The following is a 16341-nucleotide window of genomic DNA, read 5'->3' as shown; positions in this document are numbered from 1 at the left end:
GATTTAGTTTTTTTGAAGACCAGATCAGTTTAAAGCTAGATAAAGTAAAACTTTTATCTGATTCTATTTTATAAAAAAATTAATGTTTTATTTTCACCACTAGAAGACAAGAGGAGAAAGCAGAAATGAACCACTGATATGTATTTAATAACAAGAAATATGAATGATTTAATTGTTTGCACAGAATTTTATTGTTAAAACTTGTGTCAAATAAATACAGTATACGAACAAATTCTTATTGCTGTGACATATATATATATATATATATATATATATATATATATATATATATATATATATATATATATATATATATATATATATATATATATATATATATATACATCAGCCTTTAAAGTTGACGTGCAGCGAGTGCCCTTGGCCGGCTTCTGTTGACATGGAATTGTTTTCTTCTCTTTATCCTTGAGCACAAAGATAACTTGTGAAATTCCTGCTGGCTGCCTTTGAGGGCTTGGCGGTTCAGAGGATAGTTTGGGGACAGCTTGTGACGCAGGTAGTTGGGACTGCTTTTTATTTTTTCTTTGACCAGCAGCAACAGGTGATAACCTCAAGAGAAAGCAACAGTATACTATATATACTATAGTGTGCTGGTGGATAATATGTCATTTATATAAAGGTATGTAGTAAATTAATCTACATTCAGTTCAAATGAAAATAAATTACATGTTAACTTATGTTTTCGAAATAAAAAAATTAGCTTTTATTAAACGATGTCAAACAGGAGCACTCTGACATGTGGAATAGGATGGATTTTCTTTGGTCTGATGAAGAATATTTAATGAAACTCTGGCACAAATGAAATCCTTCTAGAGTTATGCTCTTTTCTATCAGATCTCATCCCACCAGCGCTGTCCCTGCTGACCTTTGAACCAGTGTTTTCTTCTCCTTTACTTATCCTCTGTCTATTCCAGGCTCTCGGAGAGAACTTCTCCATCCATTTAAGGTCTCATTCCCAGCTGTCACAGTCTTTGTGTCTTTGACTTTTATGATCACATGAACGCACAGAGGAAGGTGTGAGGCACCTTGCCTCTCTTAAGTTTGAAACTGGAGCCAGCAAAGCTATTGGCAGAATTTGTTCTATGTTATTGTGAAAGGTCACTTCTAAGGGGGTGTTGAGTTTGAGCAGAGGCTCACAGGAGTTGATTGTTCTCCTCCCTTGTCCTCTCCTCACTCATTCAGACTATGGACCTCTGCAAATCCTGAGTACTGCTTGGCTTCTGTTGAGGCAGTGACCAGGACATGGGGAAATAATGGAAAGGTACTGTTGACCATTTCAAACCTTTATTATTAACCTTTATTATCTAGTATGCAGAACTTCTAATTTCTCATTGCAGAAATGGATAAATTACAAAACATTTAGACATAATAAACTCTTGCTAATAATGTCCTAGTTTCTCAAGGAGGATACACCAAGTCCAGATGATCTGCTGTCAGTCTGTCAAGTCTGCTTGTGCGCTGTACTCCCTCCCCTCATGGCTACAAAAAGAGGCTGCTTGTTATAAGAAAGGCCGGGCACTCCTGTGGATGTGAAGGTAAGTAGTTTCAGTTTTTCAGGTTTAGATTTTCAGGCGTTTTTGTCTGCAGTCATATCAGAATGGAAATAAATAGTCAGATCTAAGTGGTTATGCCTCTGGATATTGCCCAATTTTCTGTGCCCAATGAGAAGAAAGATTTTTCCGATCGGTTTGAATTAATTAGTTTTGAATTAGAAATAAAATTTTGTCAGGATTGTTTTGGTTGGTAGGGTCATTTCAGTAAGCTCAACACTAAAAATGTGGATTTCTTTGCTCGTTTAAACCATCAAACTGAATTCTGCAGTCCAATCTTTGTATCACGTCTCACTTGTGAGGCTTTTGAAGTCAATGCCATCTTCACCAATTTCAGTCTCTGTCGAATTCAGATACCTCAAAAAAGGACTGAATAGATTTCCTCTCAAAGAAACAAATAATATATCAATACTGTATGTATTTGAGTTTATTTTTAGGTGACATGTTACAGGAAAATCTAAAACATCTAAAATATAAAATGGCTGAAAAGCCAAAGAAATTTTTTGTAAAAAGTCTTAGGCGTTATTAATATGCAAAAGTGAGTTTTGTTACTTTCACGTGACCTTTTCATACTGCTTTCTTTATCAAAGGAAAAATGGACACGTGAGCACCATCTGGCGATCATTTCATGTTTGACTGACTGATGAGTGAGGGATAAAAGCAGCCCAGTGATGATAGAAATGAAAGTATCATTCATAAGAGACAAATAGTTTTCTGGCACACGTTATTGTTTTTAAAAGCTCAGAGATACTGATTCAGTCTGTGGTACTGACCTGTGTGCAGGTTTCATTTGTCACTCATTTCTGGTGTTTGATTTTTCTGGAAATGCATGCAGACCTTTTTATTTTCTCAGTGTTTTATTGTATGATTTTTTTTTAACCCACATGAATTATTTCCTTTTAAAATACATATGTGATTGTTGAGATTAAAACCATGACAGGGTTTTTAACTGATCACTGAAATCACTGGAAATAAAAATTTTCATCTCTATATTGTCAGAATTATTTCATTTCAAGTGAGGGAGGGAAATCAATATAACTATATTACTATATCGATAGGAAAATTCAATAACATAGAATTACATTCCTTACAATACAATGCTTAAATGCCAGTGATTGACATTTAAAAACTACGACATTTACTTTTTCTTTGTCAATTTTCTTTTTATTTATTTATTTAATTTTTTTGTAGTGTAGCCAGAATTTTATATATTTAAGTGTAGTTCTCACCAGTAGAAACAACAAACATTTGTGTCAATAAAAACTCACAAAGCTGGTTGAGATGCTCATCAAATTTATTCTACTAAACAAAATCACATGCTTAGGGAGACACCGGTGCAAGAGGCGTCTCAGAAAGGATGTTTTCAGGGAGAACTTCATTCTTCATCGAGCCCTTTCTGAAACACAAAATTGAAAATAAAAGTTTGGTAAAAAACAATGAACTCTTTGGATTTAAGAAGAGCAGCTCAATTGTAAATGCAGTAAAAATATTTTGTAATCAATTGTACAGTGAGACTACATTGATGGTACATGGTACACTAAGCAGGAAAGGATAATAAACCTAAACTTTGTGTTGTGATCTTTCAACAGGGTGCTATGAGAGCTCTAATATTCTAGACTAATGCATTTTTTTTTACATATACACATACAAACCTTTGAGCCCACATCGCGGCTTTTGGCACGTAGCTTGTTGACCTGAGACTCAGCAATGTCAGCTCGCTCCTCAGCTTCATCGAGCTCATGTTGAAGTTTGCGGAACTTGGTGAGATTATTGTTGGCCTGTTCCTCCTGTACGGGGGAAGCACAATTTGATTTGCTGAAGAAATATTTGACTCAGTGATCCTGTAATGTATGGTGGTTAAACTCTGGGTAACTCACAGCTTCCTCTGCAGCCTTCTTGTAGGATTTGACCTTTAGCTGCAGCTTGTCCACCAAGTCTTGAAGACGTGCTAGATTTTTGCGGTCTTCTTCAGTCTAAATATTACAAGAACAACGCAGGTTAAAATTTTAGACATCGTGTGATTGTGAGTACATTTTTTATCACACAAGCAAACGCTGGTATACAATTCCAGTTACCTGATAAGTGAGCTCCTTGATACGCCTTTCATACTTTCTTACTCCCTTTACAGCGTCGCTGGCCTTTTTCTGCTCACTTTCCACCTCATTTTCAAGCTCCTTGACCTGCAGGATTTGGATCCCACAACAGAATTCAGGCAGCATCGCTTTAATTTAAACTACATATTTATTTGATATATTTGATGATGCCAGAATCAAGGACACTATACGGGGAGATTAGAGTGTGATGCTCACCCTGGCTTCGAGCTTCTGCACCTGCTTCTTGCCTCCCTTCATGGCGATCTGCTCAGCTTCATCCAGGCGGTGCTGCAGGTCTTTGATGGTTTGCTCCATGTTCTTCTTCATGCGCTCCAGATGAGCGCTGGTGTCCTGCTCTTTCTTCAGCTCCTCTGCCATCATGGCAGCATCAGTAATGGCCTTCTTGGCCTTTTCCTCTGCATTCCTGCACTCCTGTGCTGCATCTTCTACTTCTGTCTGAAGCTGGGCTGTGTCAGCTTCTAACTTCTTTTTCTGGTTTATCAAACTTGTGTTCTGTTTTAAGATAATGAACATTATTCAGGGTGAAAACTGTTGATACAACTGAGCTGAAATGTGTTGTATACACAACCACAACAACAACCTGTATATCTTACCTGTGAGTGCAGTAGCTGCACCCTCTCACTAACATCCAGCAGCTCTTGCTCAGCAAGTTTGCGACTTCTCTCCGTTTGCTCCAGAGCAGCCCTCAGTTCCTCCAGTTCAGCCTGAAGAAGGTTGTTGCGTCTCTCAACAATGGCGATATTCTCTTTAAGGTCATCATTGGCTCGCAGAGAGTCATCGAGATGAAGTTGAGTATCCTTAAAATGGAAAGCCAAAGGATTTAAAATTGTGTTTTGTTTTACTTTTGTTTTTAAAGAAGTAGAATAATTGTATCTGACCTTCAGATGTGCATGGACTGCCTTAAGCTGTTTCTGGGCCTCAGCTGCCTGCCTGTTGGCCTGGCTCAGCTGGATCTCCATCTCATTGAGGTCTCCCTCCATCTTCTTTTTCAGACGTAGAGCCTCATTCCTGCTGCGAGTCTCAGCCTCAAGAGAGCTCTGAAGAGTATCCACAATTCGCTGGTGGTTTCTCTTCGCTTGCTCCATTTCTTCATCCTTCTCAGCCAGCTTGCGCTCGATGTCAGCCTTTACCTGGTTAAACTCAAGCTGGGCTCTGAGAATCTTCCCTTCCTCATGCTCCAGTGTGGCCTGTCACAAATGAAACAATAAATATGAGTACTATATAGCTACCCCCACGACCCTGAATTAGAAAAGTGTAAGAAGAAGATGGATGGATGGATGGATGGATGGATGGATGGATGGATGGATGGATGGATGGACGGGCAGACGGACGGACGGACGGACGGACGGACGGATGGATGGATGGATGGATGGATGGACGGATGGATGGATGGATTGACGGATGGATGGATGGATGGATTGACGGACAGATGGATGGATGGACGGACAGACTGACGGACGGATTAATGGATGGATGGATGGATTGACGGACGGATGGACGGATGGATGGATGGATGGATTGACGGACAGATGAATGGATGGATGGATGGATGAATGGATGGATGGACGGATGGATTGACGGATGGATGGATGGATGGAACCTAGAATCATTCAAATGTAAAAAGGTCCACTTTTTACCTCTGCTTCCTCCAGAGCTGTCTGTATCTCAGACTTCTCTTGTTCCAACTGCTTTCGAATCTTTTCAAGCTCATGAATACTTTTTCCACCCTCACTAATTTGTTCAGTGAGGTCAGATATTTCCTCTAAGGGCCAAAAGGTCAAACCAAAGAAAGTCAGAATGACAGCAAATGCTTCATGTATGGTTTCTCATGGATAACTGACTGACCTTGTAAGTTCTTGTTCTCTCTCTTCATGGTCTCCAAATGTTCAAGAGATTCTTCGTAGGAGTTCTTCAGTTTGAAGAGTTCAGTGCTCAGAGACCTGGCCTCCTTCTGAGAGCTCTCCAGCTCTGTTTGAGACTCCTCGTACTTTTGTTTCCATTCTGCCAAGACCTGCAAACAGTTTTCATGTTAGATAAATGCTTTGCCTTACCCTCACTGAAATAAGAGGTACTGAATTGAAACCTTGTCAAAGTTTCTTTGTTTCTTGTCCAGAGCGGCAGCAGCAGCATTAGACCTCTCTACATCCACCATGAGATCTTCAATCTCGTTCTGCAATCTGTGTTTGGTCTTCTCCAGAGAGGAGCATTTAGCATTTACTGCTTCAACAGCCTCCTCAGCCTCCTGCAGACGCTGAGCCAGCTTCTTTCTAAGTTATGAAGGAATTTATTTGTGGTTAGATGCTCTTAACCTTTGCTGAGCTATTGGAGAGAAAATGGATTTGACTTACTTGGCCTCTTCCAGTTCCTCAGTCCTCTGGATTGCATCAGTTTCATACTTGGTTCTCCACTGAGCCACCTCAGAGTTGGCCTTGGACATGCTGCGCTGCAGTTCACCTTTAGCCTCCTGCTCCTCCTCATACTGCTCCCTGAGCAGGTCACAGTCATGGCGAGAGGACTGCACTGCATGGGCCAATGCATTCTTGGCCTAAAATCAAAGCGTATTTTTATGCACTGGGTTTACCAATAGTCTCTACCTACTGAGGTCACATTGATCTTTGTTACCTTGATTTCTTCCTCCAGTTGTCTTTTCAGGTCTTCAATTTGCTGAGTGTAGGACTGTTTTCCTCTTGTAAGTTGAGACACCAGGGAATCTTTTTCCTCGAGCTGTCTTGCAAATTCACCTTATTTATGCATAAGTTTAAATTTAGTTCTGCACATTGGCACAAATAAAATATGCTGTTCAAATCTAATGCATACCATTCTCAGTCTGAAGCTTTGCTCTCTGCATGGTGAAGTCATTGATGGTGCGCTGTCCCTCTTCTGCTTTTGTTTTATATTCATTCATCTGGTCTTCCAGAGACCTGCACATTTTCTCCAAGTTGGTCTGTGAACAGAAAGCAGCAGGAATGGCACATTTTTAACCTAACTTCCCCATGATGTGTTGTTTTCTCCTCCTGCCAAAGGTAGCGCTGCAAGTCGGCTGCATGACCCGAGGACACATATCCCCCCATGTGTGTTGTGTTTTGTGTATTCTTGGATGGTGTTCTGTAACTGCAATTTCCAATGTGTGAACTTGTTCACCCACATGGCAATAAACTTCATTCATTCATTCATTCATTCATTACATCATTACAAAATGAATGTTTAATGTGGCAACGAGAACAAAACCTCATACTTAAAAGTAACTTGCCTTTGCCTTGACAATTTGTTCCATATTGGAGACCACGTCATCCAGCTCCAGTCTGAGCTCACTCTTCTCCTTCTCCAGTTTCTGCTTGACTCTCTGCAGGTTGTCAATCTGCTCTCCCAGCTCAGCAACACTGTCAGCTTGTTTCTTCCTGAGTGTGGCAGTAGTGGCTTCATGATGCAGAGTGGACTCTTCGAGGTCTCTGCGCAGCTTCTGGAACTCGGCCTCCCTCTTCTTGTTCATCTCGATCTGAGCAGCTGTTGCTCCTCCAGCCTCCTCCAGCCTCTCACTGATCTCCTCCAGCTCTCTGGCCAGGTCAGCTCTCTGCTTCTCCACCTTGGCTCGGGCTGCTCGCTCTGCTTCAAGCTCTTCCTCCAGCTCCTCAATGCGGGCCTAGACCAAAATCAAAACAAACCCTGACATGAAATTTTCTTCCTATAAATTGTGGTCCTTTTCACACACTTTTTCATACTTCTTTTATTACCTGCAACTCCTTCAGTTTTTTCTGGAGCTGGCTACTCATTGCCTGTTCATCTTCTATTTTACCATTCAGCTGATTAATCTCAAAATCCTTCCTGTGGATGGACAAACATAAGGCCTGTTGGCTATTGCCCAACTTACAGCTTAGTTATGAAAAACTGCCTCCCATCTTACTTTTTCAGCCTTTCTTCGAGTTGCTGCTTGTCATTTTCCAGGTCCATGATACTTTCTTGAGCTAACTTGAGGTCTCCTTCAAGCTTCCTCTTTGCTCTCTCAAGGTCCATACGTACTTTCTTTTCTTGCTCCAAAGACCCCTCAAGCTGTGGGCAATAAAAAAGACCTTATGTAGTCAAATTATTATACAGTAAAAGTGGAATTAATTTTGTAAGTTCTTACATCATCCACTTGCTGCTCCAGCTTAGTCTTGGCCTTGGTCAGAGTGTTGACTTTGTCTTCCTCACTCTGCAGGTCATCCAAAGTTTGCTGGTGAGCTTCCTGTAAGGCTTTCTTTTCCTTGGTGAGCTTGGCAATGATTTCATCCTGAGCAGCCATCTCCTCAACAAGGTTCTTCACCTGTTGCAAGTGTTGCATAGACCCTACTGTCAGAACAATGTTAGCATTGTTGTCTGTGTCTGTCTTTTGTATGTTTTATAATACCTTGTTCTCAGTGGCATGCTTCTCTTTCTCCACTTTAGCTAGAGTTAACTCCAAGTCATCAATGTCTTTCTTCAGCTCGGAGCATTCATCCTCCAGCTTCCTCTTCTTAGCAGTCAGTTCAGAATTCATCTCCTCCTCATCCTCCAGCCTTTCTGTCAGCTCTTTGATTTTTGCCTCCAGCTGAATCTTGCTCTTGATCAGCCCTTCACATCTTTCTTCAGCATCGCAAAGATTATCTTGCTCCTGTTTTTGGAGACAACAGCACGACATACAGCTTTAGCAGACATAAAACAGAATGTGATGTTGATATTAGTTATTAAGCTGTAAGAAACAATTTTTAACATACAGCCTGAACTTGGAGCTGCAGGTCATTCTTCTCTTGGAGAAGAGTGACCATTTTCTCCTCGAGTTCCTTCCTCCGGGCTTCTGATTTTGCATAAGCCTCTTTAAGTTTGGCAAACTCTTCCTTCATGTTGGCCATCTCTTTCTCAGTCTCTGCTGACTTCAGCAGAGGTTTGATCTTGAAGTACAGCTTCATCCAGGGCCAATTTTTGACCCCCATGAATGCACGGATATTCCACTGGATCACAAGAAGAGCATCCCTGTGGACATTTGATTAGTAAAAATGGTGTAATAAAGCAGACAATTTAATTGGTGTTCTGCATCTATTACAAACATGATTTGGTGCCAGTGAATCTTTTTTTCTTTAATTCTTCAGTTTAATACTTCAGTAAAAGGTAAATAGACTAGTTCTTATAGCGCTTTTCTACTCTGTCTGAGCACTCAAAGCGCTTATACAACATGTTTACATTTACCCCATTCATACAAACACTTCCATGATTAACTAAGCTAAGTGCTTTTATTATCTAAACATTCACACTCCAACGCTTGCGTCAGAGAGCAACTTGGGGTTCAATATTTTGCCCAAGGATACTTTGGCATGCAGCTTGAACCGCTGACCTTCAGATCAGTAGGTGACCTGCTCTACCTCCTGAGCTCCGGCCAGTACTTCAGTACTGTGAACCGGATGCCATTTCAGGGTTCTTTGACACCTTTGATGTGGTTCAACCTTTTAGACTTTCACTTTGGTCCTAAAATTATTGGTGTGAAACCTTCCAGAGACCAAGGACCAGAGCATACAACCAAACTGTGGTTTGACAGGAAGATTTGAGTTTTCTGACCTTCAGTTAGTAGTAAAAATGTTTTGTCATTCTTTTTCTGTTCCATTTTCCTCTAACTTTGGAATTAATTGTGTTTTTTTTATTGTGCAAATACCTGCGTTCAACAATCTTCTGAAACTCAATTCTTGCCAGAACACCTCGGGATCTTGCCTGGATCCTGGTGATGATTAGAGCTAAACGGTCATCTCGCATCTCCTCCAGTAGACCGAGCAAACCAGCTTTGAAGAATACCTAAGAAAAAGAAACCTATGTTGAAGGAACTTGCTCGTGTGTGTTAGAGAATGACTCGTGGCCACATTGTTACCACCATGCACATGATAACACTAAGAATAATACAAATGAAGGTATATGTATGTATACAGTATATCCCAAAGTTTAGTCGAGCAGTACTGACCTTGGTGTGCCCTAGTTTGTACTGGTTGTGGTCTATATCCAAAGAACCCAAAAGCTTCTCTGAAGCCTTCTTGTTATCGATGAACTGTCCCTCAGGAATAGCACTTGGGTTTAAAATGCGATACCTTTAATAAAAACAAGAGATCATTTCAACATGTTATGTAAAATGTCAAACTACCAAAACACACATCTATGAATAACTTTATCTCAGTTTGACACAGCCCCTGATTAAATAACAAAATGTAATATGAATCTTGTAGTATAACTAAGCTAAGAAATTTGATGTATTTTCCTTATATGTCAATTATCCATGTATCTGTGAGACACCTCTGCTTGAAATCTCCGTAGAGGATCCTGTTGGGGAAGCCCTTTCTGCAGATCCTGATGCCTTCCAGCACACCATTACAGCGCAGCTGGTGCATCACCAGAGGGTTCTCCATGGCCCCAGGAGTCTTGGTCTCATTGGGGATGATGCAACGTACAAAGTGAGGGTGAGTCGACCTCAAGTTGGTCATCAGCTTGTTCAAGTTCTCCTGATGTCACAGCACAGAGTAAATAATTGATTTCCAATGACCACTGTATCTTAAAAATGTCTTAAATTCTGAAAAGATGATTCTATTAGGTAATTTATTACAAACAAAATTATACTGGTCTTACCCTGTGCAAAGCTGATACAGTTTGGAAGGACGAACCTTTCTTCTTTGTTCCACCTTTGCCCTTCCCACCAGATTCCTGAGCTAAACAAAAACAAAATTAAAATTAAAATTACAGCTGTATTGAAGATATTTTTAAATAGATGCAGTAAGATAGAGTTGGTGGTGGTGGGATGGGATGGGAAGGGCCAGGGGCTTTTTACATGATGCATTAAAAATCACTTCTAAACTAATATGCTAGTAACTTTGTAAAACAAACCTGAGTCAGCTCCAGCATAATTTGCAAAGAGGGTTGCAAGCAGCTTGAGGGTAGACTTTTGGTACAGTGCCACAACAGTCTCATTCAGAGGATCCTTGTTCTTCACCAACCAGTTGTTGATATTATAATCGACAATTCCAGCATAGTGAACCAAGGCAAAGTGAGCCTCTGGTTTTCCTTTGACAACTCTGGGCTTCTGGAAGTTGTTGGATTTCCCCAAGTGGTTGTCATAAAGCTTAGCTTTAAAGGTGGTATCACTGGCTTTGGGGAACATGCACTCCTCTTCAAGGATGGACATGATACCCATGGGCTGTAGGGGCAAGATTTGAGTGTTTTTAGGACCATATTTGTACTAATTTTCCCTGAACAGGTAAAAGTCCAGTGTCTCACCTTTTCAATGAGGTCAATGCAGGCCTGCAGATCCATACCAAAATCAATGAAAGTCCATTCAATGCCCTCTTTCTTGTACTCTTCCTGCTCCAGTACAAACATGTGGTGGTTGAAAAACTGCTGCAGTTTTTCGTTGGTGAAGTTGATGCACAGCTGCTCAAAGGTGTTGAACTGGAAGTGAAATTGACCAGTGTGATTAGGATTGAAAGTGTACTGTCACACCCAGTACTTCTATTCAATTCAATTTTATTTATATAGCGCCAAATCACAACAATCACCGCAAGGCGACTGTTTGTTGTACTTTGGTGACCATATAAAAAGTATATAAAAGCGACCATATAAAAAGTAAAAGTGACCATATAAAAAGTATTTAATGCTTTCAAACTCACATCAAAGATCTCAAATCCAGCAATGTCAAGCACGCCAATAAAATACTGGCGGGGTTGTTTGGTGTCCAGGGACTGGTTGATTCTCATTACCATCCACAGGAACATCCTCTCATACACTGCCTTAGAGAGTGCACTAACAGCGTAGTACACCTAACAAGGAAATGCATAAAAATACACCTTGGTCAAGCTTTCAGGACTATTTTAGTATTAAACCTAAAATTCATATTTTCTCACCTGGGCGACATTCTGTCCCTTGGTGACCCACTCGTTTCCTACTTTGACTCTTGGGTGGCAGAGCCCTTTGATGAGATCAGCAGAGTTCAGGCCCATCAGATACGCTGTTTTGTCAGCATCTATGGCAAAGTATCAGTTTTGATCAGAGGTGGGAAGTAACGAAGTACAAATACTTCGTTACTGTTTTTAAGCACATTTTTCAGGTATCTGTACTTTACTTGAGTATTTATTTTTCTGACTACTTTTTACTTTTACTCCCTACATTTTTACACAAGTATCTGTACTTTCTACTTCTTACATTTTCAAAACAGACTTGTTACTTTTTTACACGTCAGAGGGAAGTTTGCATTTCCGGTCAGTGCGCCATCAAACATCAAACGATCTGAGCCTAAACGGAGGAATAAAATCACATAAGAGACAATTGCGCTCAAAGGGATTAAATACGCAAACCCATATAATTTATGTATCATATAGCACTATAATCAGGGGTTACAGCGGGCCAGACCGAGTCTGTAAATTGTGCTCACGGGACATAAACAGCTTAATTAGTGCTACTGAAGAGGAGCGAGCATAAAGGGAGTAACGTGTGGCAGGTAATTTTAAGTGCAATGTTTCTGAATGCTCAACAAATATCAGCAAACACACAAAGTGTGTGCAGTTTGTCACACAGTGTGTCTGCTAGCTAAAAGAAGAGCTGCTGTATTTCAGGGAGAGCAAAGAGAGAGAAGTTCACTCAGAGATGGAGAAAGAGGACAGGAGAGGAAGAAGAGAGGTTAGATTTAAAGGTAAGGACTGGAAAACAAACTGAGGTATGCTGACTTTGTGTTATTCAAAGATTGTATGAAAATACTGCAGTTTAGTACGTAATAAACAAGTCAGCTTGTTGTACTGTATTTACAGTAAAGCTCTGTGTTGGTGCACAGAGGCTGTGTTCATGGTCAGAGTTACAGGTTACATCAGTGCAGCAGAGATGAGTTTGAATCAAAGCTGCTGATGCTGAGATTCATTCACTGAATCCAACATTTCTACAGCCTGTATGCTGTCAGTGTAGGGGATGGAGATCAGCTCAGAGAGCTGTGAAATACTGGGTTACATCTTTGTGAGTTCAGTTCATCCACACAGAGCAGTAAACCTCAGAGCAGCAGCAGCAGGTCAGCTGATCACAGTCTGCACACCAACATCATTTACTGCAGCTCACAATAGAAAGCTGTGATTCTTCTCCCCATGCAGAGCCACTACAGCTGATCTTAGGGTTTCTCCACCTATTGAATCCCACTGTAACCCCTGAGTATCCTCATGTCTGTGTTTAGGTGGAGGCACAGTCACCCACTACTATGGAGGACACAGAGAATAGAGCTGTGTTTAAATTCCCTTTAACAGTTTGTGTCCTACATAACAGATTCAAGCTGAGTGCATTCATTAGGATTAAAATTTAGATTGGAATAACATTTGTATTCACATGTATTATATTATCCATCCATCCATCCATCCATCCATTATCTTCCACTTATCCTGTTCAGGGTCACAGGGGGGCTGGAGCCTATCCCAGCTATCATAGGGCGAAAGGTATATAATAAGGTTCAGTTAGCTTTACATAAAAATATCTGGTAGAAACGTCCTCCAAAGAACTACTTTTACTTTCTTACTTTGAGTACATTTCAGAGCCTGTATTTTACTTTTACTTAAGTAAAGAAGTTGAACCAGTACTTCAACTTTTACCAAAGTATTTTTTAACACAAGTACTTTTACTTCTACTTAAGTACATAATGTCAGTACTTTTGCCATCTCTGGTTTTGATTTAAAATCATTAATGCCCACAAATGTTTTCAGTGACTGCAGGTTGCCAAAAGTCTTTCCTCACCTTCAGTGCCATCTGCCTCTGCCTGCTCCTCTCTCTGCTTCTGCTTAAATTTCATGTTGCCATGATGCATGACGGCTCCAGTCAGCTTGTACATACTGTTCTTTTCTTCTTGAGTGAAGCCCAGGACATCAAATGCTTCCTGAGTATGACATATGATCAAAAATGCATTTCTGACATTTCAAAAGTTGGCTTATAAGCTCATATTTGGAAGGACTTCAGCTCACATCAGTGGCCATCAGCTCTTCAGAATCATTGATGGAGGCCACTGTTGTCTCTCCTTGGGAGATGAAGGCGTAGTCATAGGGGTTGTTGGTGATGAGCAGCATCTCTAAGGAGGTAGAAAAATATAAAATTACAAAATGTCTAGCTTTAATTGCATATAGTGATAGATCTTAATGTTGCTGACAGCGTACCCAGGAGTTCAGGCTTTGCCTGAGACAGGATCTGGTAGAAAATGTGGTAGTCCCTCTCGGCTTTGAGCTGGTAGGTCACACGAGACTTTTCCAGAAGGTCTGTGAGAGAAATCAGTTGTTTGTGTGATGTGCAGATAAGTTAACAGGTGAGTCTACCATCAGATTTGCCACATAAACACAGTTACTTACAAGTTTCAATGTCAGCAGAGGCCAGCTTTCCTCGGTTGTCAAAGTGAATACGAATGAATTTACCCTGAGAGTTAGAAAGATATTTTAGTTTTGTTGATCCAGTTCAACTTAGATATTTCTATGTATCGTCCCACAGTCATGCAGAGGGTTGGTGTGACAGGATGCTAGGGATAGGGTGAAAGGCAGGGTGAGCTCCCCTGTGGCAAACAGTGAAGCGAGCAGCCAAAAGAAGAAGAAGACACTCACAAATCTGGAAGAGTTGTCATTCCTGATGGTCTTGGCATTGCCAAAAGCCTCCAGAGCAGGGTTAGCCTGGATGATTTGATCCTCCAGGGTTCCCTGATATTGTGAAAATCAAATAAACAGTTTTAAGTGCAAGGCTAAATTCATAAAATGTATTTCTCAAGTGAAACTTTTATTATGAAATGTTTAGAAATGCATTTTATATGACAAACCTTCTTCTCTGCTGCTGGATCTTTCTTCCCAGCACCGGGCACAGCAGCAATGCTGGCAAAGTACTGAATGACACGCTTGGTGTTGACGGTCTTTCCAGCTCCAGATTCTCCGCTGAGTAGAAGAAGAGACATAAATTAGTATGAAACTGTATGATCCTTAACTGCTGAAAAGATTCTTGTTGGCCAGGTAACTTACGTGATAAGGATTGACTGGTTTTCTCTGTCTGTCAGCAAAAGATTATCAGAAAATCAGAGAAAATGATGATGTGCAAACAAATTATCAAACCAGATGAAAGCTAATAGTGATTTTTGTACCTGCCAGCATGTACTGGTAGGCATTATCAGAGATGGAGAAGATATGAGGAGGAGCTTCACTCCTCTTCTTTCCTCTGTAAGCAACAACCACCTCCTGGTTGTAGACTGGCAGCCACTTGTAGGGGTTGACAGTCACACAGAACAACCCAGAGTAGGTCTAAAGGAAAGTAATGAGAATGACAACATCATTTGTTACATAGTCACAAGGAAACTGCTTGATATTAATTAATATTAATTAATCATACATAGATCATCCACGCTGCGTAACGCTCTTTGAGGTTAAACAGCACAGCAGGCTCATGGAGGAAGGTGAACATCGCCATGTCTTCAATTTTATCAAACTTTGGCGGGTTCTGAGGGTGCACATCACACTCCTTCACGGTCACAGTCTACAAATAAAAAAACATTTTACAACCACATTAACTAAAACAGAAACAAAGTCCTTTTTAGATGCATGTACTTGTGCAGAACCTGAACTTTATTTACCTTTCCAAACTCAGTTTCAGCAGTGACTTTGTCACCATCACGACTAGTTATGGTTGCTTTAACGTACTCAACCTGGGGGTCAGGAACGAAGCACTCTTTCTTCATGTCAAACGGGCGAGTCTGGGCCTCCAGACGCTCCTTGTCTGACTTTCTCAGATAAGGAGCCGCCGTCCCAAACTCTTTCATAGCAGCATCCCCCATGTTTCAACCTGTTACAAATATGAAGATGAGCATCTAACAATGAACACAAGCCAGAGTCATGCATTGAAAATTATTATAGAATGTGTGCAAAAGAACAACGTCTAATGCATTTATCTTAACCATCAGTGTGAACAGCTACAGGGATCAGCCACAGCGTCAATCATCTCATGACAATGCAGTGTTCTGCTGCACAATCTTGGACTCTGACAGTCATGTGGGTGTCAGGTACCACTCGTGCATGCATGGTTGCAGACCAAGAACTCCACCCACACACCCACTCATGAAAATAGTGGCTTTCCCCAGCATGACACAGTCTGCTGGGCAAAGCCAAAAACCCTCCACACTGCAACAGTTGCTTACAGATGACACGAGGAACATGACAAAGAACCTGAAGTGTTGATGCATCCTTCAAACTCTCCAGATCACAATCTGAATGAGCAGTCACAGGATGCCCTGGTGCAATCCAGGGACTCCCCACCCCTCAATCCAGGACCCAGAGGATCTGCTGAAGATGTACCAGTGCCACACACCACGGGACACCCCCAGAGGTCTCGTGTCTATGCCCACATGGAGTCACAGCGATTTTAGCAGCACATGGTGGGCATACACAATATTAGGCAGATGGTTTTTTGCTGTGAGTGATCGGTGTAAATAGTAATGATGTTATGATTTTATTATTGTGGGGATCAAACTTAACACTCTGGTGTCAGTCAACAACTAATCTATACTAATCTATAGAGTGGCAAAAGCCTTTTTAATTTTATTTAAATTGCTGGATTTTACAGAATCACAGTTTTGCCACAGGAGGCTGTACGATCATGTTCTAATACGCTCACTTTCATTAAAGAAAGCTTTG

The 16341-nt window shown here is 40.9% G+C and overlaps 1 protein-coding gene and 1 long non-coding RNA gene across 3 annotated transcripts; one reads left to right on the top strand and one right to left on the bottom strand.

Annotated features, from left to right (window-relative positions):
• The first annotated feature begins 1199 nt into the window (after positions 1-1199).
• On the top strand, positions 1200-10124 carry LOC115795448 (uncharacterized). Its single transcript, XR_004021263.1, has 3 exons — positions 1200-1279; positions 1413-1553; positions 9989-10124. It is a non-coding gene; the product is annotated as an uncharacterized LOC115795448 (long non-coding RNA).
• Positions 2944-15485, bottom strand: LOC115795446 (myosin-7). Of its 2 annotated transcripts, none has more exons than XM_030751352.1 (37): positions 15285-15485; positions 15044-15187; positions 14799-14955; positions 14680-14707; positions 14484-14595; positions 14275-14367; positions 14029-14092; positions 13840-13938; positions 13651-13754; positions 13427-13565; positions 11566-11684; positions 11332-11481; positions 10943-11113; positions 10539-10862; positions 10298-10372; positions 9968-10173; positions 9642-9765; positions 9342-9478; positions 8413-8668; positions 8067-8309; positions 7806-7982; positions 7584-7729; positions 7414-7504; positions 6933-7322; positions 6500-6626; positions 6305-6423; positions 6031-6227; positions 5766-5949; positions 5528-5693; positions 5320-5444; positions 4561-4869; positions 4276-4479; positions 3878-4174; positions 3644-3748; positions 3446-3541; positions 3221-3355; positions 2944-2964 (listed from the first exon to the last, which is right to left on the bottom strand). In XM_030751352.1, exons 1-37 carry the CDS (start codon positions 15483-15485, stop codon positions 2944-2946), a joined length of 5835 nt encoding a protein of 1944 aa, XP_030607212.1. The 2 variants fall into 2 exon arrangements, with proteins under 2 accessions (XP_030607212.1, XP_030607214.1); XM_030751354.1 differs by having other exon boundaries at positions 10298-10377; positions 10553-10862.
• Positions 15486-16341: the final 856 nt, after the last annotated feature.

The sequence above is a fragment of the Archocentrus centrarchus genome, chromosome 17 (assembly GCF_007364275.1).
Source record: "Archocentrus centrarchus isolate MPI-CPG fArcCen1 chromosome 17, fArcCen1, whole genome shotgun sequence".
In the NCBI taxonomy this organism is placed as follows: Eukaryota; Metazoa; Chordata; class Actinopteri; order Cichliformes; family Cichlidae; genus Archocentrus; species Archocentrus centrarchus.
This window is presented reverse-complemented; position numbering and strand designations above follow the sequence as displayed.

Excerpts from the sequence above, each read along its gene's own strand:
- LOC115795446 (XM_030751352.1), bottom strand. The coding sequence starts at position 15,485 with ATGGGGGATGCTGCTATGAAAGAGTTTGGGACGGCGGCTCCTTATCTG. Across the intron at positions 14,368-14,483 it reads ATCCAGCAGCAGAGAAGAAG|GGAACCCTGGAGGATCAAAT; the intron begins GTTTGTCATATA and ends TCACAATATCAG. Across the intron at positions 11,114-11,331 it reads CTGGATTTGAGATCTTTGAT|TTCAACACCTTTGAGCAGCT; the intron begins GTGAGTTTGAAA and ends TTTCACTTCCAG.